Genomic DNA, 25,919 nt, shown 5'->3' with positions numbered 1-25,919 from the left:
CTGGATTTGAACTCAGGTACTCCTGACTCCAGGGCCGGTAGCCACCCCGAAGCCAGAAGTTCTTAACCAAAAAGTAGACTTTTTTTTATGTCCTTTGTTGGCAGTCTGTGCCAGTTAAGGGGCATTTATTTAGTTACCGTTTATTCTGTGCCCAGGAGTCACTAGATGGCGCAGTGGATAGAGTACTGGCCTTGGAACTGGAGTTGGAATCCACTCATACATTTACTAGCTGTGTGACCTTGGACAAGTCACTTAACCCCGATTGCCTTGCATCCAGCATCTCCAGTCGTCCTGATTCATATCTGGCCACTGGACCCAGATGGCTCTAGAAGGGAAAGTGAGGCTGGTGACTTAGTACAGCATCCCCCCTCACTCAAATCTAATTCATGTGCTTGTCATGGCATCACCTCCCTGATGGTGTAGTCTTCAGATGTGCCCAGCTAGGTGGTGCAGTGGATAAAGCCCTGAGCCTGGAGTGGTTAAGAACTGAATTCAAATCCAACCTCAGACATTTACTAGAAGTGTAACCCTGGGCAAGTAATTTAACTCAGACTGCCTCAGTTTCCTCATCTGTAAAACAAGCTGTAGAAAGAAATGGCAAACCACTAAAGTATTTCTGCCGAGAAAACCCCAGATGGAATCACAAAGAGTCAAACCAGACTGAACAATAAAAAACATGTGTCAGCAAAAGAAAGACAAAAACAGGCTTTACTTTCCAGTAACTGCTCACAATCAATGTGGGACACACACACATACACACACACATCAGGATAAAGAGAAGATAATTTCTGACATCTATGTAATTCAGAATAATGTTATTAAATGAATAAAAAACCCAACATTATAAAGGAAGTCATTATACTGAAATACAATTTTTTTAATTGCTTCCAATTTTAAACTTCTGAGCTAGCAAACACCTCTAACAAACTCCTGACAGAGAGGTGATAGGCTCATAGTACAGACTGAGCCTTTTTTTTTTAGACATATCCAATGCTGGAATTTGTTTCACTTGACTATATATATATATATATATATATATATATATATATATATATAATCTGTTAAAAGGATTTGGTCTTAGCCCTTCCTGTTACAAGGAGAAAACTAGCCCAGATAGGTTAAGTGAATTACCCAGTGACACATAAAGTGTTTTTTTGTGGTGGCAAAGAACTGGAAACTAAGGGAGTGTGTTTCAAATGGGAAATGGCTAAACAAATTAAGGGATATGAGTATGACCATACTGTTATGCTGAAAGAAATGATGAAAGAGGTTTCCAGAGAAATCTGGGAAAACTTAGATGAACTGATGTAAAGTGAGCAGAATTAGAATACTGTATACAGCAACAATATTCTGAGAACAAACATCTCTGACTTAAGAATTCTAAGCAGTGAAATGAGCAATCATGACTCCAGAGGAATATTTCTTCTGCCTTCAAACAGAAAGATGATAGAATCAGAGTGTAATGCTGGAATTTATTTTGCTTGACTATACAGATATGTTATAAAGGTTTTTGTTTTCATTTTTTTCACTATGTGCATATTTGGGAAGTGGTTGTGGGAGGGAGAAAAAGTGGATTTTCATTATTTAATTTTTAAAAACTATATTTGCACAATGATCAACTGTGCTTTCAGAGTTCTGATGAAGAAATATCTCACTCACCTCCTGTCAGAGAGGTGACTCAATGTTAGAGTGTGAGATACACATTTGTGGACGTGACCAATATGGGAATTTATTTTCCTTAACTATTCATAGTTATTGCAAAGAGTTTTCTCCTCTTCCTAATATGGGGGGAAATGGGAAGGAGGAAAAATGCAAGCTTAATTTAAAAAATAAATTTAAAAAAGTGATAGAGCTGAGATTTGAACTGGTCAGTCTTCTCAATCCATATCCAGCATTCTTTCCACTTTATAGGTATCTAATAATATGATCACACTAACACTATGATCTACAGGAAGCCTCCAATCCATCTTAATTCTATTTCTTCCCTTGGTTTATTGTTTCCTATTTATCCTGTATATGGCTTTCTTTGTATATGATTCTATGTTGTCTTCCCTATTAGATTTTAAGCTCCTTGAAGTCAAAGACTATCTTTGTCTCTTTTTGTCTCTTCAGGCTTAGCACAAAGCTTATCACATAGTAGGTGATTACTAAATGTTTATTGATTGATAGTCAGGTAGCTAATTTGTGCATTATTACTTCCCATTTAACAATGAGTGAGGCTGTATGCTCATCATTTTATCATGCAGAAGCCTTAAGAAAAAGTGCCTCGGTGGCTAGGTGGCATAGTGGATAGACCACCGGCCCTGGAGTCAGGAGTACCTGAGTTTAAATCTGGCCTCAGACACTTAATAATTACCTAGCTGTGTGGCTTTGGGCAAGCCACTTAACCCCTTGCCTTGCAAAAAAGAAAAAAAAAGTGCCTCAACTAGACTATGAATGGAAAAGTATGATATAGTAGAAAGAAAATTGGTCTTGGAGCCAAAAGATATGGGTTTGAGTCTCAGATGCATTTACCGTAAGTCACTTTACTTTTTTCAGTATAAGGAGGACAATAATGCTATTGCTGCCTACCTCACAGAATTGTGATGAATAAAGCAAGTATAATTAAGAGTTGTTTATTAACATTCATCTTCCTATAAGGCTTCCATTTCTTTTTAATCTTTGTCCTTTATCCTTTGCCTAGTGGCATTTGGTGTCTTATAACCCAAGTTGGGTGGGTTGGTATTGACACTCAATCTAAAAAACATTCTTAGTTGTGCCCAACTTGGATAACTCTGGTTTGGCTTCTTACCTTGGTGCACAGGCTCATCATGAACTGAATTCAATCGTTCCTTTCACCCTAGAGAATTTCTAAGTGTCCAGATAGCCTGTTCCAGCTCCTGCAGCCTGACTCTGCTTCCCAACTACCTCTCCTGCCTGCCAAGGCTAATGACGTCTAGAAAAATCAATCTGACTTGCCTCTTTATAGCTCTGCTCAGGGGTTGCAGCAGGAGTCAAACCTGGGGGAGGGGATTTGAGGGATGATGACTGGAGGGTCTCAGAAAGGGAAGGGATAACTGAGCTGGGAAACTCCAGACATTCAATAACATATAAACGACCATTTTCACAGCCAATCATTTCATAAGGCTCTCTCTCTCTCTCCCAAGCTTTCTTGCTTTTCTTCCTGACATTTGCATTCCAGTGCCTCCCCCAGCCCAGAGAGCAGAAATGAGGACACCAAAGAATCAGACCCTATAGTGGACCTTCAAGATGATCCAGTCCAACACTATCATTTTACAAATGGGGAAAGGGAGGCTCAGAAAAAGAGTAATGATTTGCTCAAGGTCACAGGCTCAGAGGCTTAACTAGAAATTTATTCACCTGGGGTAAATTAAACTGAGGGTGGAAGGAGACTGGAAGAGTAGTAATCGCAGAGAATACAGCCCTCATCCTGAGGAATTTAGGATGGTCCACATCCTAGGGTGGTCCGCAAGGACTGGATGGGGCCTCAGGACCGTGTCTACTGTCTAATGGCTCCGGAGGGTCAAGAATCACAAGACCAGATCTGGAGGGTTGACTGTGTTTTCCAGGAGATGGCAGTTGAATTTACAAGAAGATGCCATTTGCACAGCAACTGCGGTTGCTGTGGGGAGGAAGCAAGATCCTCGACCACCATGTTGATGTCCTTGAACAAAACTCCAGTCACTGTAGTTACTGAAGTGGGTTTTACACCCGTCTTTGGCTTCAGTAATTCACTTAAGGAGGAAGAAAGAGATCCTGAACAACCCTTTCCTCAGTCCTTTATTTACACACACACACACACACACACACACACACAAACACGCGTGCAGGAGCTTAGGATGCTTTCTCTCCTCTGAATCCCTCAACAAGATACATGATCTTTGCTCTTCCAGAGAAAGTCTAAGGTAGGGAAGAGGAGAACATGCCGACAGCTCATAGTTTCTCTCCCTGCTCCAATCAGCACCCAAGAGTCGGATGTTGGAATGCACCTGCTAGGGGAAGTGCTGTTCGCTCTCTTTCAAGGACTAGTCTGTTGTTGAAAGGGTCCTCATCACCCTGCCCCAGTCTATACTGGGGAAGAGGGTCATCTGACTGGGAAGGAAGAGAACCTGAATCTTGGTCATCACGCCTTCCTTTCCTGGGATGGGGAGCTGTACCTCCCTGCGCCCCTCCTCCACTCTTAGAGGGTGGAGCGGGGTGGGAGGCGGGGATGTTGTTCTTCTGCAGCCAATTCTTAGCCAACTGTCAAACTGGTTATCTGAGAAGACAAGGGTATCCAGGATTCAGGATTATTCGGGAAATGGGGAGTATTTGGGGGGGGACCTAGGTTCGCTCTGGTGAGGAAGGGTGGGAAGGGATGATTTGTTTATCTAGAAAATTAAAGAAGGGGCGGGGGGGGGCCGGATTCCTTCCCATCAACAGCCCAACCCCTTCCACCTTAAGAGAAGCCCCGCCTCCTGCTCCCTTCCAACCCCCCCCCGCCCCAACTTCAGCAACCCCGCAGACTAGAGCTGCAGCGGGAGGGGCTGAGGCAGAGAGGAAAAAGAGAACCAGAGACGAAGCTGAGGGGCTTTTCTCTAAAAATCTCCAGGCACCAGAAAGAGCTTCCCTAGCTCCTCTCCCTTCATCAGCTTCCTGTTCCTTCTCCAAACAGCATCAGTCCAAGAGATTGAGTCCCTTCTGTTCCTCTCTCGTCTGTCTTTGCTGCGCTCCCCCCAGCCTCTCTCCAAAGCGCCCCCACACCACCGCCGGTCATCAGCATGGCGGAGACCAACAATGAATGCAGCATCAAGGTGCTCTGTCGATTCAGACCCTTGAACCAGTCGGAGATTCTGCGGGGTGACAAATTTATCCCCCTTTTTCAAGGGGACGACAGCGTCATTATTGGGGTGAGTGCCCACCAGATGAGGACATGGGGTGCAGGGGATGTGCATCCCTATAGGATATGTCCCAGATGTCAGGGCTTGTTTTGTTCCCCCACTCATCCAACTACTTCTTTCTCCATCTCCCTTTTCTTTCCATTCCCCTTCTCCCTCCATCATCCCTCCATTCCTCCCCTTCTTTCTCCACCCCCCCCCCCCACTTCCGCAGCCCCTCCCTTACATTTAGTCCTTAGATGGGTGTGGCTTGGGCTAGGATCTGAACTCTTGGTTCTCTGCAGAGGTGCAGCAGGTTCCATTTTTATCCAATACCTCAATCTAATCAATGATTTTGAATTCCCCCCACCCCAAGAGTAGGATAACCCAATTGCTATACACTTATTCTACCATTTTCTCATGCAGAGGTCAAGATTCCATTCCTAATTTCATTCCTACTCCCAGGTTTCACCTGCTGCCTTCCAGGATGTGAGTACAGGATGGAGGCTTTGTAAACCAACCACACCCCAGCTGAGATTCTTGATCTGCTAGGGAGAGGATCCAGGCTCTCTTGTTGTGCTTAGTTTTTCTCCTCACCCCAGGGAGGCCTAGTATATGGCCAGAGGATACCATTCTTTGGCTCTGGGGACTCCTAGACTGGAGGGCTATTTTCAGCTCTAAGCCCTCTTGCCATTGCCTTAACTTGTCCCAGTCATGGTTCTGGAGGTCATTGCTGTAGCTTCTATCAAATCAATCTGGTTTGATAGAAAAAAAAGCCTCCGAGGTAAAAAGAAAAGAAATACTATCTATAGTCCCTTATGCCCAAACTTAGTATGGAAAGGGATTCATTATAGGGCTTATTTTAGGCCCAGGTCCCTTCATCTCCTCCAAAAATAGCCATCATGTTCATTTTCCCTAACTAACCACATCTTTTTTGTAGTAACCAGATGAAACCACTTCAGTTTCATCACAACAGTCCCCACCCAGGGAGGAGGGAATCAAGAGTGCACGTCATTCTCCTGCATCGTGGCCTAGACTTGATTACTAGGCCCAGGCTCTAGTCCAAGCCTCCGGTAGTGTCCTAGACTTCCCAAGCCTTCATAATTCACGTTTGTAACAACTGGGATAATAAGGACTGTGTGACTATGGGATCCAGGAGGCCCTTGAAGTTGGAGCAGACTGTAAAGGTGGTAAAACCTGATAGCTGAAAAGTCCAAAGTGGGGATTTGGGTGGGGGAAATATCAGAGCACAGATATATTTGGTGGAGAGGGATGGATCACTGATGGTCAAGGAGGACTAAAGGCAGGAGGAATGGAGCTTTAGATGAAAGAGAAATGGTAAGAGAGAGAGAGTCTCATTCTTCTTTGCCTCAGTCCTCAAGGACAATCATCTGTCCTCCCCCCAACTAGAGCCCTTACTATTGACTCAAAAAGATGGATGCTTCCTTGCCTATCATTTTAGGTGTTTATTTGGTGCTGGGCTTTTACTTCTTCATTTCCCACTCTTTCCTCCATTTCCTCCAATTTTTATTGAACCCATCCATAAAAAAATCCCTGCTTAGAATCTGGAAATAAAGCAGTACTAGATTTGGAATCTGAGGAACTGAGTTCAAATCCCAAGTCTGCCACTTATCACCTGTATGACTCAAATTTAACAGGCTTCAATTTGCTCTTCTCTAAAATGGAGGGTTGAATCCTGATCTTCAAGAGGGGGATGACTTGGGAACTTCAAATCGGATTCTTCCTAGAACTGTGATTGATCTTTAGGGTCTGCTCAAATTTCAGATTAATTATGGGCCTGAAGGCATAAGGGAAAAGGAGTCTGTGGGAATATGAGTGGTTAATGAGAGTGAGAACATTAGTTAGACTTTATATACTCTAATTACTCTACCCCTGAGTTTAGTTGTTACAGATGAGTTTTTCAGATAATGTTGAACTAAACTTTTCTTGATTTCTTTCATAATATTTTTGTGCTTTACTCAAATTTAATTAAAAGGTAAGAGATGGGTCATGTCTCCCAACTTCCCCCAGTTAAGACAGAAGGTGATATACATCAAAAGTGAGAAAGAAGTCAGAAGAGGACTTTACTGAGACCAATCTATCTTTTCCCTCATTGTTTTGGTTTCAAATTTTTCCATTTCTTTCCTTGTCTGTCTCATTCTACAAGCTTGGTCAGAGGGGCCATTTTGTCTCAGAATCCTGGGAATTCCATTTTCCTATTTTACATCCATGTCTCTTCCCTAAGGTTATTAGACCTGAGAAAAGAGACATTTTGGGGGCTATTAGATATTTTGAAGAAGATTCCCAGTTTTTTTCAGTAGGGAAGAGGGAATCACTATTCCTCTATCCTTATGCTGGAAAAGATTGAATGAATAATGTGGAAATATGTTCAACATAATTGTACATGTATAACCTATATTAGATTGCTCACTGTCTTGGAGAGGGAAAGGGGAGAGAGGAAGAAAATTTTAGAACTAAAATATTATAAATATTATATAAATAAATATTACGAATATTGAAAAATACATAAAAAGAAAATATGGAGAGGAATGACATAAGAGATGGAGCTGTTTTAAGATTTGCTGAAATATAAGGGAAGATTATAGGAGGTATGTTTGTAGAGGAAAAAGAAGGATCATTTCTCTTGGTCCCAATTCCTTGCCATCTTCTCTTTTTTCTCTTTGTAGTCAGCATAACCTAATCACAGTAGACTTTTTGTTTAAAAAACAAAAAGGCAATCCTGTCAGATGACTAAGTTTTGGGTTAGGGGTTAAGGGACAACATTGTAAACTCTTTCTTCCCTCTACCCTCACTCCTATAACTTTTGCCATGGATCTGGGGGAAGAGACATGGACAATATTCACAGCTTGTTTTATTTTAAAATGGTGTCTGGGTTACAGTGTGGTGTGCACTCACTCTCCGTCATTCATTGTTTCTCTGTGTGCAAGAATCTCTCTGACAGCTCTGGTAGAGAAAGACCTGGTGTCTGGGGCGCCAGGCTGTCTAGGATGCCTCTCTCTACCAGGATAGAGGTGGAGCAAACACAGGGAGGAATGATAATTAGTCCCACATTCTAACCTCCCTCCACACATATGTTCCTTTATTCTGACACCTACTAGCTGCTTCTTTCATAGCCCTAAAAACTATCCATTCCCCTTTCTAAGAAGCTGTGGGGTATTTAAGATATAGTTGTATGGGGAAAGGGAAGAACACTTCAGGATAGCTTCACAGTGTTACTAGAGATGGGACTGATAGTAGAAAACAGCTTGAGGGTCATCCCGAATTACTTTAACATCTACAGGATGGTTCCCAGTGCTTCCTTTTCAGATGGTTCCTTGGGGCAACCAGAGGATCAAGACCCAGTGAGAGAAAGGACAAGAAAGTGAGCTCTATAGTCTGTGTCTCTGAAATTACTATGGTGACAATCCCCCAAGAGCATCACCATGGAGACAAGGCTTGGTGTTCTCAGTTCAGACATTACTAGGTATCTTAGGTTAAGGTGCCTGAAAGGGACTATTTTACCTCTAAATCTTTTATAACATTGAGACTCCATGGAGAATGGTGGAAAGGAACTAGGAGAGACAAATGCATTAGGAGGGGAATAAAGAGACTAGGCAAAGAAAAAGATTTAGCTTAAAATAGAGAGGCTATGGACAGAACAGATCTCTAGGCTGGGATTTCCAGGATCTCTAAATGAGAACTCTCCAGTGTTTTTCCACTCTTTATTTCTATAGACTACTGTGGGTGGGAGAGAAATTAGATATTGAAGATTAGAGGCTAAAAAGGAGAAATGTGTGTGCATTTCTGATTTATTTGACTTCACTGAAGTTTTAGCACCTAGTCCCACTTCCCAGTCAGGATGGAAACTCACTGGAAGTGACTGCAGTATCTATGGCAGTAGCGGGCAGGGAGCAAAGGAGGCATCTACATCTCCCTTATGAGGTTGGAAGATAGTATAGGGACTGCATATATTCATTCTTTAAATGAGATTTGGTATCTTGAAGACCATTGTTTAACATTTCTGCCCTCAGTTCTTTGTGGTAATATTTACTGAATATCAAATGATTTGTTGGGAGAAGACTAGAAGCATAATTGATATTTAATTGGTCAGTTTCTATGATGAAGTTACTCTGTCTGCATTCCACCCCAGGGAAAAATTGTGAAGAATTTCAATTCTGCCCATAGCCATCTCATTCCTTAACCATCTTTACTTACAATGTCTCCTTGATCTCTCCCTCTCCAATCAAAATTTCCTCTAAGAAAAAATGTGATAAATTCATTTATATTAAGGCATAAGACTTTTTTTTAAAGCATGTTCTAAAGAACATTTCAATTTTAATCAAAATCAAAGCTTCAAGTTCTAGCAGTGGAATTTTAGGCATTAGTAGAATGGGACAGTAAATATACTTTTTTTTAAAAGTTTTTTTGCAAGGCAATGAGGTTAAGTGGCTTGCCCAAGGCCACACAGCTAGGTAATTATTAAGTGTCTGAGGTTGGATTTGAACTCAGGTACTCCTGACTCCAGGGCCGGTGCTCTATCCACTGTGCCACCTAGCCGCCCTGTAAGTATACTTTTAAGCATTCTTCAAATTCTTAAAATTACATAAGGTAAAATCACAGTAGTAATAATCATATTTTATGTACTGCTTAAAGTTTACAAAATACTATCCACACAGCAATCCTGTGGGATCTACATGTCACAAGTACCATCAACCCCATTTTACAAGTGATGAAACTAAAGCTCCAATTACACAAGTCCCAAGTGTTAGAACGGGAATCTGAACCCAGGTCTCCTTACCCCCAATTAGTGTTTTTTTAACCATCTCACTGTACTTAAGTTAATCTAATGTTTCTATCCATAAATATATTACTACCACAGGTCTAAGAATTTTTTCCTGGAATTATTTTGTATCTTTGTTTCCCCCCTTTACCTCCAATCCAGGTAAAAGAATAGGGGCTCAAAGTTTGGGGGGGAGGGCACAGATGAGACATCTGAATATTTCAGGACTTGGAGAGCTCCCCCAGTTCCAGTGTAGCTATGGCGCCCTCTGGAGAGCTCAGAGCCCTCTGGAATCCTTCTAATGCCAGGGTGTCTGAGTGACCATTTAACATCTTTGCTGAGACTCAGGAAGAGGAATTGTGAGGGCAAGATTGGATTAGAGGTGTGTGTGTGTGTGATCAATCTCTTCTGGCTTCATGAAACATGGATAGAGATTACAGTTGAGAGGAGGCTAGAATCATTGACCAAAGAGCAGATGTGTTTTGGTTTTCTCTATTTCTCAGTCTTTGGCCAGAGAGATGAAGACAATGTTGAAGAAAGATAAAGGTTTGCATTTCAAAGGACTGAGATGGAATTTTAATATTAATGTATTGGTTCTGTTTCCGTCTTTGATGTCTTTTCTTATTTTTCTCTCCCTGGGAGATGGGATACTGACCTAGTCATCAGGTTCAAAGATGTAATTTTTTTCTAACTCTATCTCATTTCTCCCTTTAAATTCTTTTTGTTAATTCTTTATCTCTTTCTCTTATACCACAAATAGACACAGTTCCATTGATTTTCCCCTCCCCCTTCCCCTCACTTTGGTTCTTCTGCATTTTGCCTTCTCAGCAACCCTCTAGGGACTGGACCTTAATTTATGGAGTAATAGGGGAAAAGCTAAGAGTGTTGTCCCATCTTGGTGGCTTGAAAAAAAGGAGGCACTCATCCCTCCTCATATCTGATCCCATCTCTCTCTACTCCAGGGAAAGCCGTATGTGTTTGACCGAGTATTCCCACCAAACACAACACAGGAACAAGTTTATCATGCATGTGCCATGCAAATTGTCAAAGGTAATTGATATATTTTGGGTTGGGGAAGGAATAGTTCCCACCTTTCAGCTCTCTTCTAAACCTTATTCTCTTTCAATACCCCTTACCCTGTCCTTTTCTTTTTTCAGATGTTCTTGCTGGTTACAATGGCACTATTTTTGCTTATGGACAGACATCATCAGGAAAGACACACACTATGGAGGTGAGAATTCTGATATCTTTGAAGGAGCAAATAAAGGGCCTAGAAGTTTTGAGGGGGAAGCCCCTTAAAATAGTTTTCTGTCTTTGTTGAGAGGAATAGAGACCTAGATATATTGCACAATGCCTTGAGAGGTAAATTGAGAATAATCATCTATGAACCTGCTGAAGACTCTTGGAATGGACAATCTTTTATTTCCAGTCTGATTTAATTTCTTCCTCCCCACATCCTCCAGTTTTCTTCTTTTGATCAAGAAAAGCAACAAAGTCTATTCCTATGTCTTGCCATGGTAATTGACTATGTCACTCCATTTTCTTTATGAAAACCTTTTTGTGAAACTCCATATTTCCTTTCTTCATTCCTTCTCTACTAAGATGTTAGTGTCACTCACTAACAGACCCTCAAGACCTGATATGACAAACTTCTAACTACAAAATGAGCCAGCCACTTTATTTACTTTATAAATTTATATTTATTTTTTATATCTCTTATTATTCAATCTGTGTTATCTTTCTCTGTCTTCTGGATTGATACATTTGATGTAAATAATCTGCATATAGGGGATACTTTTATCCCTATATCTCCATTCTTCCCATGGCTCAATCTGACTTGAAGATGCTCCTGTTATTCCAGGGAAAGTTGCACGACCCTCAATTGATGGGAATCATTCCTCGAATTGCCCGTGACATTTTCAATCACATCTACTCCATGGATGAAAACCTTGAGTTCCACATCAAGGTAAGTATGACAGAATAGTTACATATCTTTGGCAAGTGGAAAGGATGGTGAAGTCAGATATATAATGAAAACAGAGGGCAAATCAGATTGCAAGCTTATATTTCTCTCCTCTGGTGAGCCCCAGCTCAGTTTTCCTTCCAACAAGTTGCCTTCTCTTACTACTTCCCCCTCTAATCACATACACTATAATCTCTTTCTCCCAAATCCTCATTATCTGAACAGGAAATTTAGCATAGCCAAGATCAAATCCCAATTGGATGGTTGTCCCTTTTCTATTTAATCATTGCTATTAATCTTTTGTTTGACCTCTAGAGATTCTCAATTATCTTCTATCTACTCACAAAACCCTTATAATTAAAAAAATTATTAGAAATTTTGTGTGGAAATATAAATTTGAATAGACACATAATATAAATTTATTAAATTGTAGACTATAGATTAACAGTTAACATTTAGATTGTTATAGAATATAGATTAACAGTTAATAAAATTAACAACATGGAAATCTCATTCTAAAGTATTCTTATTCTAGTCATAAATATAAACAGATTTCTATAATAACTAGATCAGCTGCCATGCTGCCGTCAAAGATGTCCATAAATATCCTTCTCTCAAGATTCCCTCAACCTAACTTCTGACTGCTTTTCACTTCAGAGTTAGTGCTCCTTCTGATCCTTCACCATTTGCAAAGTTTACCAGATAGATATCAGCTTGATCTACTTAAAAATATTATGTGTGTTACAACTTTCTGCAGCTCCATCTATTTTTCTAGTTTTGGGAAAATGAGTCATAGTTGTCTTCTTCCCACTCCCCCTCCAAGGAAATATTCATGCAAAGTCTTATGTAGATACAGTTTGTAACCCATGCATTCACCTCTGTCCTTACTCCAGACTGTGGCCTTGCACAGACCTAATAAGATCTTACCAGTTGACCTGACTCCATGATGATCACATTCTCTCCCTGACTCATTGCTTCCAACTAGAGTTACTTGAGAAAAATTTAATACAAATGAGATAGCTTGTGCCTATAGTGCAGGTTTACCCACAAATGAGTAAAAGGACATTCAAGTATAAGGAAGCCTATGGATTATAGTGCAATAAAAGGGCATTGAGAATACGGCAACCTTTTCTTCATTCTAAAACATGCATGACAAAAAATTCACAGAAGTACATAAGTGAACACACACACACTCTGCACTTAAAAAGTCAATCAGCTCCCCCTGCTGAATTTGGAGTTGTTTACTAGGGCAACTATTTGATTATCCCTAAGTAGAGTGATCCTCCAATTTCACTTTCTAGATAGAAAAGGGAGGTTTCTTGAGTAGCACCAGTTTTGAGGTTATTTCATTCCCTTCTTGTTCAGAGAATCTTACTGAGTCTCTAGACTCCCTCTAGACATACTTTAGGGGGCACTTAATAAAAACTTCACTTCCCATTGAACTTATGTTGTTTGGGGTAAGAGAATAGTAGAAAGCAGCAAGGTAGACTCCTCATGCCCCCTCCCATCACACACTATATTCTCAGACTCCAAGAAAGAGAAATGAAGCTGCTATTATCCCTTAATTTCATAGACCATAGAAAGAGGGTAATTCCTACAAAGAAAACCCCCGAATCCAAATTGCTGTGCCTCAGTCAGCCAATTATTGGAATTCTGTATCTTCTTATGAAGTCTTTGAAAAGGGGCCTGCCAGATACCTCCAAACAAAATCCTATACCTTGTAATTTCATCAGCTTCATTGGGGAATTTATCAATTTGATGTATTCCCTTGATGCAGCTAAAGTTCATAAGTGTTGGAGTTAGAGCGAATCTTAACAACCATTTTACATCATAATATATAAAGCAATGGCTATATTGTAGGTCACATTTTATCATACCATTTCTATGAGGATAGCTGAGGCAAATATTATTAACCTCTCTATACAAATAAAGAAACTGAGGTTCAGAGAAATTAAGTGACTTGTATATGTCAAAATTGGATTTCAAACCAGTCATTACTAGGAGTTCAGTATTATTTTTTACTACACTGATCCCTCAGGGTCATTTAATCATGAGCCATTCCCTTGTATTCCCATCTTTTTGTCTACCCAGGTATCTTACTTTGAGATTTATCTGGATAAAATTCGTGACCTGCTGGATGGTGAGTATTAGTCAATCTTTGGGAAGTGGTGAGAAGAAATTTTCCTATTGCTATCCCATTTCAGTACAGATTGGGAAGAGATACAAAGTATAACAGCTCTCCCTTGTTCTATAATCTCTAGGCATTTCTAAGAATTAAAAGGCTATAGAAGATAGTGATAAGAACTTATTTTTAAAACAAAGATCTATAGATTTGGGAGAGGAGCTTAAGGAGGTTCCAACTTGGAGAAAAATGACTGAGGATATTCATAATTCTTGTGTCAGAGATCTAGGGGTGGGGCAGAAGAGTAAACCTTCTGGGGCACTTCATGACATCCAGAGAAGTTTCCTTTACTATAAAGAACAAAAAAAAAATACTTCTGTGGGTTGGAGATGGTGGGAAATAGAAGCAGAGCAGGAACCTTGGATAAGAGGTTTCACTTTTGTTCATCCCAATTCAGTGACCAAAACAAACCTATCTGTGCATGAAGATAAGAACCGAGTGCCATTTGTCAAGGTGAGAGTGGGGTTGGAGGAAGAATGGTAATTTGGAGGTCAGTGTCTAAAGATTCAGAATATCAATGTCCCATGTATTAGAAGAACATATTTTAATATGTGTGTATGTGGGGTGGGGGTTGGGATGGGGAAATATATACTGAAAAGATCAAATCTCTAGATAGGTCAGAATTTGAAAAGTTTTACAATGGACTGAATGATATAGAACTTATTCTAGAGAATTGAGAAATTATATAGTCAACCTTCCATCTAGCATTAGAAATATTGTAGCCAATGTATTTATGTCTATATTCACCCTGTAGGGTTGCACTGAGCGTTTTGTGTCTAGTCCAGAAGAAATTTTGGATGTTATTGATGAGGGGAAATCAAACCGCCATGTGGCAGTCACTAGTGAGTAGGAAAATGAAAATGTATGTGTGTATGTGTGTTTTTCTGCTTCTGTCTCTGTGCCTCTCTCTGAAATTAAGAAGTTAAGGGGCAGAAAAGAATGAGGAGCATCTTTGAAGTTCAGGAGAGTCCCTTGTCTATATGGAACCCTGAACCAGAGGGAAGATGATTAAGACCTCCCTCTGAGCAGGCATAGGGGACTGTTTTGTTGGGTGAGAAGTAGCCTAACTCTTCTGATTGTCTATCACTCCACCCTTTTCTCCCTTGCTCCTTTCAGATATGAATGAACATAGTTCCCGAAGCCACAGTATTTTCCTTATCAATATCAAGCAAGAAAATGTGGAAACTGAGCAAAAACTGAGTGGAAAACTCTATCTAGTGGACCTGGCAGGAAGTGAAAAGGTTAGAGGGAGGACTAAGGTTGGGGATGGGGAAGCTCAGAGAGAGAATCTTTCTTGTCAAAGTCTTTTAAAGTCTGTATAAAGGAAAAACCCCCCTCTATTCCTGCCCAACTGTCTCTGGGGAGTAAAAGTTTGAAACTTCTGACACATTCGCCCTCCCTTTCCTGAACAGGTTAGCAAAACAGGGGCAGAGGGAGCTGTGTTGGATGAAGCAAAGAATATCAATAAGTCTTTGTCGGCACTGGGGAATGTGATCTCTGCCCTGGCTGAAGGCACAGTGAGTGTTCCTTTTACCCCTCTCCTGATTTCCCCCACAAGCCTTTCAATCTTTTCATCCCTTCACTCCATAGGTTTTCTGATCCCAATGCCCTTCATACAAGATTTCTTTTTCTCACTCAGTCTCACTTTTCCCCAGAAAAGCTACGTTCCATATCGTGACAGCAAAATGACTAGGATCCTTCAGGATTCTTTGGGTGGCAACTGCCGGACAACCATGTTTATTTGCTGCTCACCATCCAGTTATAATGATGCTGAGACTAAATCTACTCTTATGTTTGGACAGAGGTCTGTGGCAAGCCTATTCTTTCTCCCTCAACAATCCCCTCAGAACTCTCCTAGCTCAGTTCATTCTTCTCATCCAGTCTCTTCAACCTCCAGGTCTTCTAATTTTCTCCTCCTCCTTCCTTCTCCCAGGGCAAAGACTATTAAGAACACTGCTTCAGTGAATCTGGAACTGACTGCTGAGCAATGGAAGAAGAAATATGAGAAAGAGAAAGAGAAGACAAAGGCACAAAAAGAGACAATTGCCAAGCTGGAAGCTGAGCTCAGCCGGTGGCGAAATGGTTAGAGCAGATTAGGACCCTGAGGGAAAGAATCCTTTTAGATGGGGGTGGTGAGAAAGTAACTTTCATTTAGAGGGGAGGAGAGAAGAACCATGGACCCAGAGCAGCCCTCTTTGAGGAGACATGCAAGGCCAAGGAGGCTCTTTTCTTAAAGAGAGCATACTAGGGGTGGCTAGAGCACTGGCCTTGGAGTCAGGAGTTACCTGAGTTCAAATCTGACCTCAGACACTTAATAATTACCTAGCTGTGTGGCCTTGGGCAAGCCACTTAACCCCATTACCTTGAAAAATCTTAAAAAAAAAAAAAAGAAAGAAAGCATACTTAAGGAAAATAGGGTAATCCCTAGTTAACAGTGAAGGATTTGGGGCAGTTAGGTGGTGCAAGTGGGTAAAAGCACTGGTCCTAGAGTCAGGAGGACCTGAGTTCAAATGTAGTCTCAGACACATAATAATTACCTAGCTGTGTGACCTTGGGCAAGTCACTTAACCCCACTGCCTTGTAAAAACTAAAAAATAAAAACGAGAAAAAAAAAAAAAAGAAATAAGGATTTCCTTGTGAGGAAAAAGGGTCTTTCTCTCTAGGGCAAAAAAAAAATTGGTAAATTTTTGACAGTAAAGAAAGATTTTTGTGGCAGAAAGTAAAGGCGTCCAAGGTGGAGTATTTCTCATTGGGAAGGATTCTCTTCTTTTTTATGGAATAGGTACCTCAGACTCACTTGTGCCTCCCAATCTCTTTTCCTATACCGCCTCTTTAGGGGAGAATGTACCTGAGACAGAGCGTCTGGGTGGGGAGGAATCAACCCCTGGAGTGGAGACCTGTGAGGAGACACCTGTGAATGACAACTCATCCATTGTGGTTCGAATTGCACCTGAAGAAAGACAGAAATATGAAGAGGAGATAAGGCGTCTCTATAAACAACTAGATGACAAGGTGACTAGGAAGGGGATTGGAAAGGTAGACATCATGGGAAGAGAAATGACAGATTTAAGAAATGAGGCACAAAGTACAGTTTAAAAAAATGTGACTTCTCTTGTAGGATGGGAAAGATTGCTCCTAATTAATTCACATTTCCCTCAGAAGCTTTCCCTAACCTAATGCTACATTCCACTTTTAATAATTCTAAAACAGATTCCAAACTATTGAGAGAGAAATATTAAAATCTCATTCTCTGCCTGTTTTTCCCCCTTGCCTCTACCAGGATGATGAGATTAATCAGCAGAGTCAACTGATGGAAAAACTTAAGCAACAAATGTTGGACCAGGAAGAGGTAATTATATTTGTAGAATTAAGAATGATGATTAGAACTCAGGATTTCCCAGTAGTTAGGAGAGAGAGAGGATCAGGGGAAGTTGAATGTTTCTTTTCTTCCCAAAGCATGAGAATCCTTATTTGTATTAGGAAGTAAAAAATAGCATTTTATGCAGGTAGAATAACCATGAGAACTTATTAAATTATTGGGGCTTCTCTTATTCACATTGAAAAGTCTAAGAACCTCATCCTTATTGACTTAAAACATCCAAGCTACATTTTTCCATCCATCAAAAATCCTTCTTCCTCTTAGTTTTTTTACTCAGTAGTATTAGAACTAGAACTAGATTGAGAATCATAGAATCTTGAACTGGAAAGGACCCCAATAAGTATATCTTCTAAAATATATCTGAGTAGTTATCTAATTCTCATCAAGGACTTCCAGTGATAGGGAACTTACTACCTCCCTCCCTACCCCACCAACATAGCACATTCTATTTAATTTTATTTATTAATATTTTATGCTATTTTCCAATTAAATGCAATGACAGCTTTTCAACGTTCATCCATTTGCAAATTTATTAGTTCTACATTTTTCTACCACCCTACCTTCCCTCCCCCCCTCTCATGGCAGCGAACAGTCTGGTAAAAGTTATACATGTATTTTCATGTTTAATATATTTACATATTAGTCATTTTGTGAAAGAGAAATTAGAACTAAGGGGAAAGAAAAAAACCACGAGAAAAGAAAAGCAAAATATGTTTTTTAAAAGTGAACTTAGTATACTTTACTCTGTATTCAGACTGTAATTTTTTCCTCTGGATGTGAATGGTATTGTCCATAGCAGATTTCTCAGGATTGTCTGAGCTGCTGAGAGGAGCTATATCCATCATAGTTGATCATCTTATAATGTTGTTGTTAAAGTGTATATTTCTCTTGGTTTTGCTCACTTTATTCAGCACAAATTCTACTCGAGAAAAAATTTACTAATACAAATTTAACAGAAATAAGTGGAACGTCTGAAATTTGGGTGAAAGAATTGCCAGAAGTACAAAATGGAAGAGTCCATTTTGACAGCAGTTTTCATTAAAAAAAAATCTCAAAATTCAATGTTTTAGTGAACTAAATATTAGTCCACAGTGTGATATGACAGTCAAAAAAGAGATCTTGGTGGACAGATAGTAAAGTGAGTAGAGTACTGGCCCTGGAGTCAAGAAGACCTGGAGTCAAATCACCAAAGTCACCATATGGTTTAGTAGTTGTTATTTTCTTGGTCACTTTTTTTTGGGGGGGGGGAATAAGGTTCACAATTTTTCCCTCTCTTTCAGAGGGCTTAGAACAGTCTGTGAATATCACCAAAAGTCTTTGAGACACACCTTGGATTTTTCTATATAGTTTTTTGAAGTCTTGGAAGGTGCTTTCCTGGTAGCCATGGACTGTGCCTACAGGAAGGGGCAGAGAGAAGGTTGTAGGTTGAAGAGCAAGAGTCAGTAGAAGGAAGGCTGCCCATTCTACCTTTGAATAACTGGAGGAGTTAGGAAATTTTTCTTTTATAAAAATGAAATCTGCAATTTTTACCTATTTCTCTTGAGTTCTCTTTCTTGGGGGTCAAAACTCTAATCCCTTTTTTACATAATAATTCTTGAAATACTTGAAAATAATTAAGCCTTATTTTCTCAAGGTTTAACATCTCCCACAATATCTTCAATTGCTCTTCAAATGGCCTGATTTATAGAACATTATAGAACATGGAGTTTGTACTCCAACTTGTCAAAATCTTTTCTAAAAATGAGACCCAGAACTGATTTCAGTACTCCAGATGTACTAACAAGGACAGAATATGTCAGACTGTCATAAGTCTCATTGGGGATTCTATGCAAATATTACTGTATTATAAGATTGAATTTTCATTTTTGACCTAATGTGAACTTTCTGCTAAAACCCTATTGCTTTTTTTTTTTCACATGGGATACTTTTCTATACAATATTCCAACCTGGAATTGTTGGATTGATTTTTTTGAATCCAAATTGTTGTGTGCCAGTCCTGTCTCAGAGTAGCTAAGTGCTTTAGGTTTAGGATTGAGAGTATTATGGACCATCTGACAGTTAACGAAAGATATACTAAGCCATAACATGGAAAGGAGATTCAGCAAGATATTTATGGTGTTGGTTAAGGAAGATACAGCTTCTCTTGCCTATGTACAGAAATGCCTATGGTCAGAAGGGTGTGTGGACTCATTTGCATGGTAATTTAAAAACTATCAAGGTTGACAGCCACCAACTCCTCATGGGTCTTTTTATACTCTTAAATTATCAAAAAGATTCTTTAAGATTTAGCTACTTGCCCAAATGAGTCTCAGGGACAGTTTCCCTGACTTTTAGGGGGACAAAGGGAGAATTATCCTAACTTTTGTGGCAGTGCTTTAGTAGAGATTGCTCCTGCTACATCCCACTCCTTGGTGGCAAAATCTTTCTAGAGAACAGATATCAAACAAAGCTTTCAGGTTACAACACTCCTCAGTATGATCTCAAAAGAAACAAACAAAAAATGTAATTGGAAAATAATTAATAAACAAAAATAAAATAAAGCTTAGATAACATTCCATTTAAAAACTAAGGCAATATACTGCCTGAAGAGATCCTTATATAAAGTTTAGTGACCTCCATTTCTATATGAGTCTGAAACTACTGTTGTATAGAATTCTTTACCATTTAAGTGGTCTTGAGAGCATTACTTTGAGAAGTACAAGTATTGCTAAAGGTAATTAGTCATGGTAAAAGAAAAATCAAAATAGAAATATAGTACAAAAAAGGCAAGTAATGCAATAGTTTCCTAAAGGAACTAGTTCTCTAAAGGAGCATTGTGTCAAAGTTATTAAGGAATATTAAGGGAAATAAATGCTTTTAATTCAGTGATTTAGAGGATCAAGTCCCAGATCTGTCATGTTGCAGGTGATATCTTGGTCTTTTGATGTAAAGCAACAGTTCTGAGCAGGAGCAGTACCAGAAACATGAGTGCCACCAGGCAGATAACTCCAATATATTCACTAATCCTTATCCAATATATATCACTAATCCCAAGGTCATCTATAGTAAGGTAGCTAAGAGTTCATTACATGCTCACATGACTTGCTCTGTCCCACCCACCAGTCCTTCATTGTTCTCTGCCTTATCCACAAGGACATCCTCCTCTCTAGCAGTGCCAGATGGGAGGGCTCTCCCTCTTATTGATCCAGGAATTCAGGATTGTTCAAAGTCCTCCCTAATACAGGTAAACAGAAATTCAATGTAGTAATATAGAGTTTTAATCTCTCTGATGTTGTTAGAAAGCAAGACACTGCAATGTACCACCATTTGGTTTTCTAAGCCTTTTTGGGAAAGGTAAAGTCTGAACTATACTAGGAAATTGAAATCTAATTGAGGAAGATCTGAGCCATTTCCCTCAAGGTGAATAGATTCTGAGAGGCAGAAACCTTTAAGCCAGCGTGAGGAACTAGGGATGGAATAAAGAAGGACTGGCCAGAGAGGGTCAATCAGAACAAAGTCAAAAAGTAATCTTTCCTTATTGGGAAAACCTTTCTGTAAGGTTAAATCTTAGAGACTTCCAAACCAGAGAAACTTCCCTCTTTCTCCCTTCTTCCCATGATATTTCAGCAAAGGACATGGCTTATTTGAAGTAGGACATGTCATCTCAGTGGTATGATGACAAAGCTGATGTTTAGCAGGAACAAACTTCAAGGACTGTGAATGGTTAGCTGGCATTCTGATTTGTATGAGGGGCTCCAATAAGCAGGAAAGCAATGCCTTGTTCTTAGAAGGATTATCTGGTCCCTTGCTCAGGACAACAGTGCTCACAGCCCCCAACTCCTTATTGGTAATGGGTTCACTTTCTAACCTCTGCCTTTCTCATAATGGCATCAAACTTGTTGGTTCAGGTCTATGTCTCTCCAGTGAGTGCTGAAATGCCCCATAAACAATATGTAATTGGCAGCAAGACAAAAATTCCTCCAGCTGTTCTGGTCTCTAAAGGTAGAGTTTTTGATTGTCAAATTCTCTTCTCTCCAGCCTCTAAACCAATAGGACTTACACATGGCCACTGCCTGACAATCAGTACAAATGAAGATCAACTTATCCCCCAAGATTCTTATACATTAGTCTTACAGCTTGAAGCTCAGTTCACTGAGAGGATTTTCTAGAACCCCTTCCTCAGGATATTACCTGTCACTATATTAATGATCTCTGAATGTTCCCTTTGTAGAGAGCAAAGCTGGTAAATTAGGCAGAATGATGTCTTCAAAAATGCGTTCTTCATGGGTAGAGTCATTTGGCTAGCAAAGGAAAAAGGGTATTGGGTGAGACTAGAAGAGCTTCTACCTTTTCACAGCCCTAACATCTTAGATAACTGAGAGAGCAAAATCTTCCATTTAATAATAGAGGCCTTCCCCCATTGCCCTACCCATCGTGTTAGAGAAACTATTTTTCATCACTGACTCTGGACAAAGAATAATTAATGGTAACAACTGGGACTCCAAATAGTAAAAAAATTGCTTTTCAAAAGTGGCACAGTTAGTGGCAACTTTAGAGATCTTATGGTTTCAGAAGCCTAATGGTTGTTTGGTTTAGCCACTCCAAGATATCTGCCAAAGGCTACCATATAATCAGCCTGCTCTTTATGGTCAGAGAACCTATAACATGGGCCACAAAGTGTCATAACGCCATACTTGAAAGAGGCAGATTTGTAGGTGACTTGGTAAATGGAGGCTATTAAGATATCTGGGTGAAGAATGTGGGTTCTCCAAAAACCAGAGTGTAATAAGCCTCTGGGATTTCTTTTTGAATTGTAAGGGGAAAAATGTTAGTTCTGGAATGTGCTTGGAATCATCTAGGTTCTCCCCACACACACCAAAACATGACTGAATGGGTTGGACCCTGGATTTTCTTAGGGTTGATCTTTCACCCTTTGACCCTTATGTGGTCAGCAATCTAACCTAGAACCTTTGTCTCTGTGGTCTCATCTAGTCTAGCCAACATTATGTGATCACTATGATGACAATGCTTCAGAAGTAAGGACTTTTTCAGGTCTCTACATATCATATAGTAATAGTTTGAGGAAAGAGTTCAAGTAGCCTTGGGAAGTAATGGTGAATATCTGCTGGATTCCTCCCCAGGAAAAATCGAATTGCTCCTGACTAGTTTTAGCCTGATCAGTTTATTCCATAAGAATAGAGAAAAAAGACATTTTCAATCTCAGGAATCCTGCCCTACTCATCGGTGGGAGACTAGAAAAGATGGTGGAGTAGGAGGAAGCAGTAAAACCCAGCTCCAACCTCCCCCACTCTCTACCCAAACAATTACTTCAATAAAGATCTAGAAAGAACTCCGGATTGACTCAGGAAATTCAAGGAAAAACCACAGTGAGTCACTTTTCCAGTCCAGGTCACCAGAAGGAGACAAAAGACATCTGTTGGCTCAGAGATAGGGATCTAGCCAGGAAGAAACTGCCCAGAGTTTTTAAATGAAAGGACTGAGTTGGGCCCTGCTGCACGAGAAAGTGGTGATTTAGATGCCACAGGGATGGGTCTGACTCTATGCAGGAATCAGGAACAGGAGCTTAGCTCCTAGTCCTTTCACACTAACTCCAGATATGTCAGAGTTTTATTACAGACTGAGGAAGAGACCTATGACTAAAAGTGGTGGATCAAGGCAAGGAATGGTCCGGGGTTGTATACTAAGCAAAGAACAGGAGTGGAAATGAACAGCTTTGTGGTTCTAACTTCTGAATAAGGTCTTTGATTCATCCCCCAGGCCAGTCTGAGGCCTGCAGCTAAATAAAGGGGTCAGAGAGTTCAAAGCAACAGGGAGCCTGACTTCAGTTCTGTTGCTATGGACCCATAAATCTTCTCCCTGAAAGACTGGGGCCAGTAGCAATCTTCAACTAGGGGCAAGGTTAGTGTTGTGTCACCCAGTCCCAAACTGGAGAAGGACCTAAGATAGTAGTGATCAGACTTAATCCTAGACTGGACCACTCTTGGCTATATTGAAAGTTTATAGTTCCTGGCCTGAGGTGCTGGGATGTTCCTTGAAGAACACAGAATTCAATATTTGGAGAAAGCAACATCAGGACCTAGAGAATAGAAAGTAGGACCAAACAAGGCCAAGCACATAGTCAGGCCATAACAGTTTCAATTTAGGAGGTAAGGCTGGAAGAAAAAAATAAGCAATATCACAATAAATAGCTATTATAGAGAGAGATGCTGAAGAGACAAACCTAGAAGAGAATGATACCAAAAGATGAACAAGCAAAACATCAAAGCAAACAAGTTAGTTTGACTACCTGACCAGGGAAGGAATTGGCATGACAACTTACTCAACTCACTGTAGTTGTAGAGTGAAAGCTGCCAGGTGCTACTTGTCTTTTTTTTTTTAATCAACCATCCAGGATAATTAAAAGGGAACTGGTGAAGTAAAATACTTGGGTTTCCTTCAGCTTCATCACAAGGAAGGAAATAGCTCTCACCCCTTCTGGGACCTGGAATTATTTGGTGTTAACTCCACAGCATGGTTTAGGCATCTCCAAGGATTTCCATTTAACTCTATCTACTATGCCTGGCATAGAGGTTTGTAAGAGAAGATTTTGTCTAGTGGTCTTAGGGTGTGGCAGGCTTTGGCAGTTGGCATAGCTCTAGCTTATCAAACACATTTTTTTCTTATATTTTTCAAGGCAATGGGGTTAAGTGGCTTGCCCAAGGCCACACCCCTAGGTAATTATTGAGTGTCTGAGGCCAGAATTGCTCAGGTACTCCTGACTCTAAGGCCAGTGCTCTATCCACTGTGCCACCTAGCTACCCCCAAACACATTTCTTTTAGGAATTTCATTCCCTCCTTTGCAGTTCCCCAAAGGATTGGTGTTAGGAATTCATCTTTATGGGGCCAAGTAAGCACAACATCCTAGGTATCTAAAAAGGGGATAAAGGATGATTTGCATCTAGAGCCTCTAACATGCAAAAATAAATCTTTTAGAAGCTTTCCAAGTGGATGGAATTCTGCTGCTGAAAGTATTTCCAAATTGCCTAGATTAAATTGTGACTATTATGAATCATCAGGTTTTGTTATTATTATTGTGTTTTTTTTTTTTTTTTAGGTTTTTGCAAGGCAAATGGGGTTAAATAGCTTGCCCAAGGCCACACAGCTAGGTAATTATTAAGTGTCTGAGGCCAGATTTGAACTCAGGTACTCCTGACTCCAGGGCCAGTGCTTTATCCACTGGGCCACCTAGCTGCCACATGTTATTATTGTTTTAAAACCTTTCAAGTTCTTTTGTGGGAAAGCCCACTCGACCCTCTGCCCCTTCTGTGAAGATCATTTGAAGAGAACAGAAGGGAAATGGTATTAGGATAAAGCTTTCCAACCACTTGGGATGGTTCCAATTCTTATGATTCAGCTCTTGTTCTCTTGTTATAGCCTTGTTCTTAAAAGGATTTAATACACCTCTTGGTCCTTATTCCCTTCAGCATTGCTCCTTTTACTTGTGCTAATATTAACTTAAGTCCACGATGCTTCTTAAAAATCAAGAGCTTTTTCTATAGTTGCTGAATGTACTGGAATAGTTTCATTTTCCCTATGCTGCAATCTGACTGACTGTTAATTCCTTGTTAGGGAATGATCTTCCAGGTGCTATCTTTATTTTCCATAACAACAACCTTTAGCATCCACTGGGCTTATCTTTCCAGGTCAATGGGAGCTCCCACTTTGTCCTATGAGGAGGATTTGCCCATGACATTCATAGGGTACTATGTTGCTGTATTGGGTCATCTTTTTTCTTCTCCATATCTTTCCCTTTCTCCACAACATCATTCTGATATAATCCTATTAACTATCACCAATTATTGTGGAGCAGACCTAACTCTGACCAGCCTGGTGGTTCAGGATTGTAGAGTGTTTTACCTAACCAAACACGGAAAGGATACATAGAAAAGATTCCATACTGCTTTAGGTAGACCAAGCTCCCTTTGTCTCCATAAGGAAACATCTCTAGTCAGAAAGGTGTTTTTGTCTGACAAAATAGAAGAACATCCATAAAGTCTATAGGACATTTATAGGATGACTGTTTTAGGCTGAAAGTGACCAAGAAGGTTCATGTCCTAGTACCCTGTGGACTAATCCATCATCAGGGATTGCTCTTCTTGCCTTTTAGAGAAAACTCATTCAGACAATGAGGCAAGGCCTTAGGGGAAACTTGCCTCAACTACATGGAAGGCCCTTAATAGTTCTTTATATTTATCCCATATAATTTTGTTGTTTTTGCTTTTTTTAACAAGGCAATGAGGTTAAGTGACTTGCCCAAGGTCATACAGCTAAGTGTCCGAGGCTGGATTTGAACTCAGGTCCTCCTGAATCCAGGGCTGGTGCTCTATCCACTGCGCCATCTAGCCACTCCTATCCCATATAAGTTTATCTCATGAAATCTGTCAAAACTTTTTTGATTCCTAGGTCTGTCATCCATTGAGTTTACAATTTCTTCTGGCCTTGTCATCTTTAAATCCTGGTAACTTCTCCATATTTATCTAAGATATTGATCAATGCATTGAACAAAAATATCCCAAGGCCTGGGATATTGCATTAGAGATTTCCCTTCTGATTGATTCATTAATCTTGTCTAAGTTTGTTCATACAAACAAATCTACCTAATATACTTTCTGTCATTTAGACCACATCTTTCCATCCACAGCTCTGCTTTCTCAAACACATTACTGAAATCTATGTATATTCCATCTCAGTTTAATAACCCTAAGATTTAGACCTCCACC

General features: G+C 40.0%; 1 protein-coding gene across 4 annotated transcripts in view; it reads left to right on the top strand.

The window, feature by feature from the left end:
* The first annotated feature begins 4,504 nt into the window (after positions 1-4,504).
* KIF5A (kinesin family member 5A) overlaps positions 4,505-25,919 on the top strand; it is a 33,994-nt gene continuing 12,579 nt past the window's right edge. For all 4 annotated transcript variants that reach the window (XM_074226297.1, XM_074226296.1, XM_074226295.1 and 1 more), the window contains exons 1-13: positions 4,505-4,889; positions 10,599-10,686; positions 10,794-10,867; positions 11,498-11,602; positions 13,691-13,739; positions 14,179-14,234; positions 14,536-14,623; positions 14,898-15,022; positions 15,194-15,298; positions 15,437-15,585; positions 15,715-15,863; positions 16,618-16,793; positions 17,062-17,130. In XM_074226297.1, coding sequence (XP_074082398.1) covers positions 4,761-4,889; positions 10,599-10,686; positions 10,794-10,867; positions 11,498-11,602; positions 13,691-13,739; positions 14,179-14,234; positions 14,536-14,623; positions 14,898-15,022; positions 15,194-15,298; positions 15,437-15,585; positions 15,715-15,863; positions 16,618-16,793; positions 17,062-17,130 — 1,362 coding nt within the window. In that variant the 5' untranslated portion in view covers positions 4,505-4,760. The remainder of the gene's footprint in view (positions 4,890-10,598; positions 10,687-10,793; positions 10,868-11,497; positions 11,603-13,690; positions 13,740-14,178; positions 14,235-14,535; positions 14,624-14,897; positions 15,023-15,193; positions 15,299-15,436; positions 15,586-15,714; positions 15,864-16,617; positions 16,794-17,061; positions 17,131-25,919) is intronic.

The sequence above is a fragment of the Macrotis lagotis genome, chromosome 2 (assembly GCF_037893015.1).
Source record: "Macrotis lagotis isolate mMagLag1 chromosome 2, bilby.v1.9.chrom.fasta, whole genome shotgun sequence".
Classification (NCBI taxonomy): Eukaryota; Metazoa; Chordata; class Mammalia; order Peramelemorphia; family Peramelidae; genus Macrotis; species Macrotis lagotis.
The sequence above is the reverse complement of the archived record's forward strand: the minus strand, read 5'-3'. Positions and strand labels throughout refer to the sequence as shown.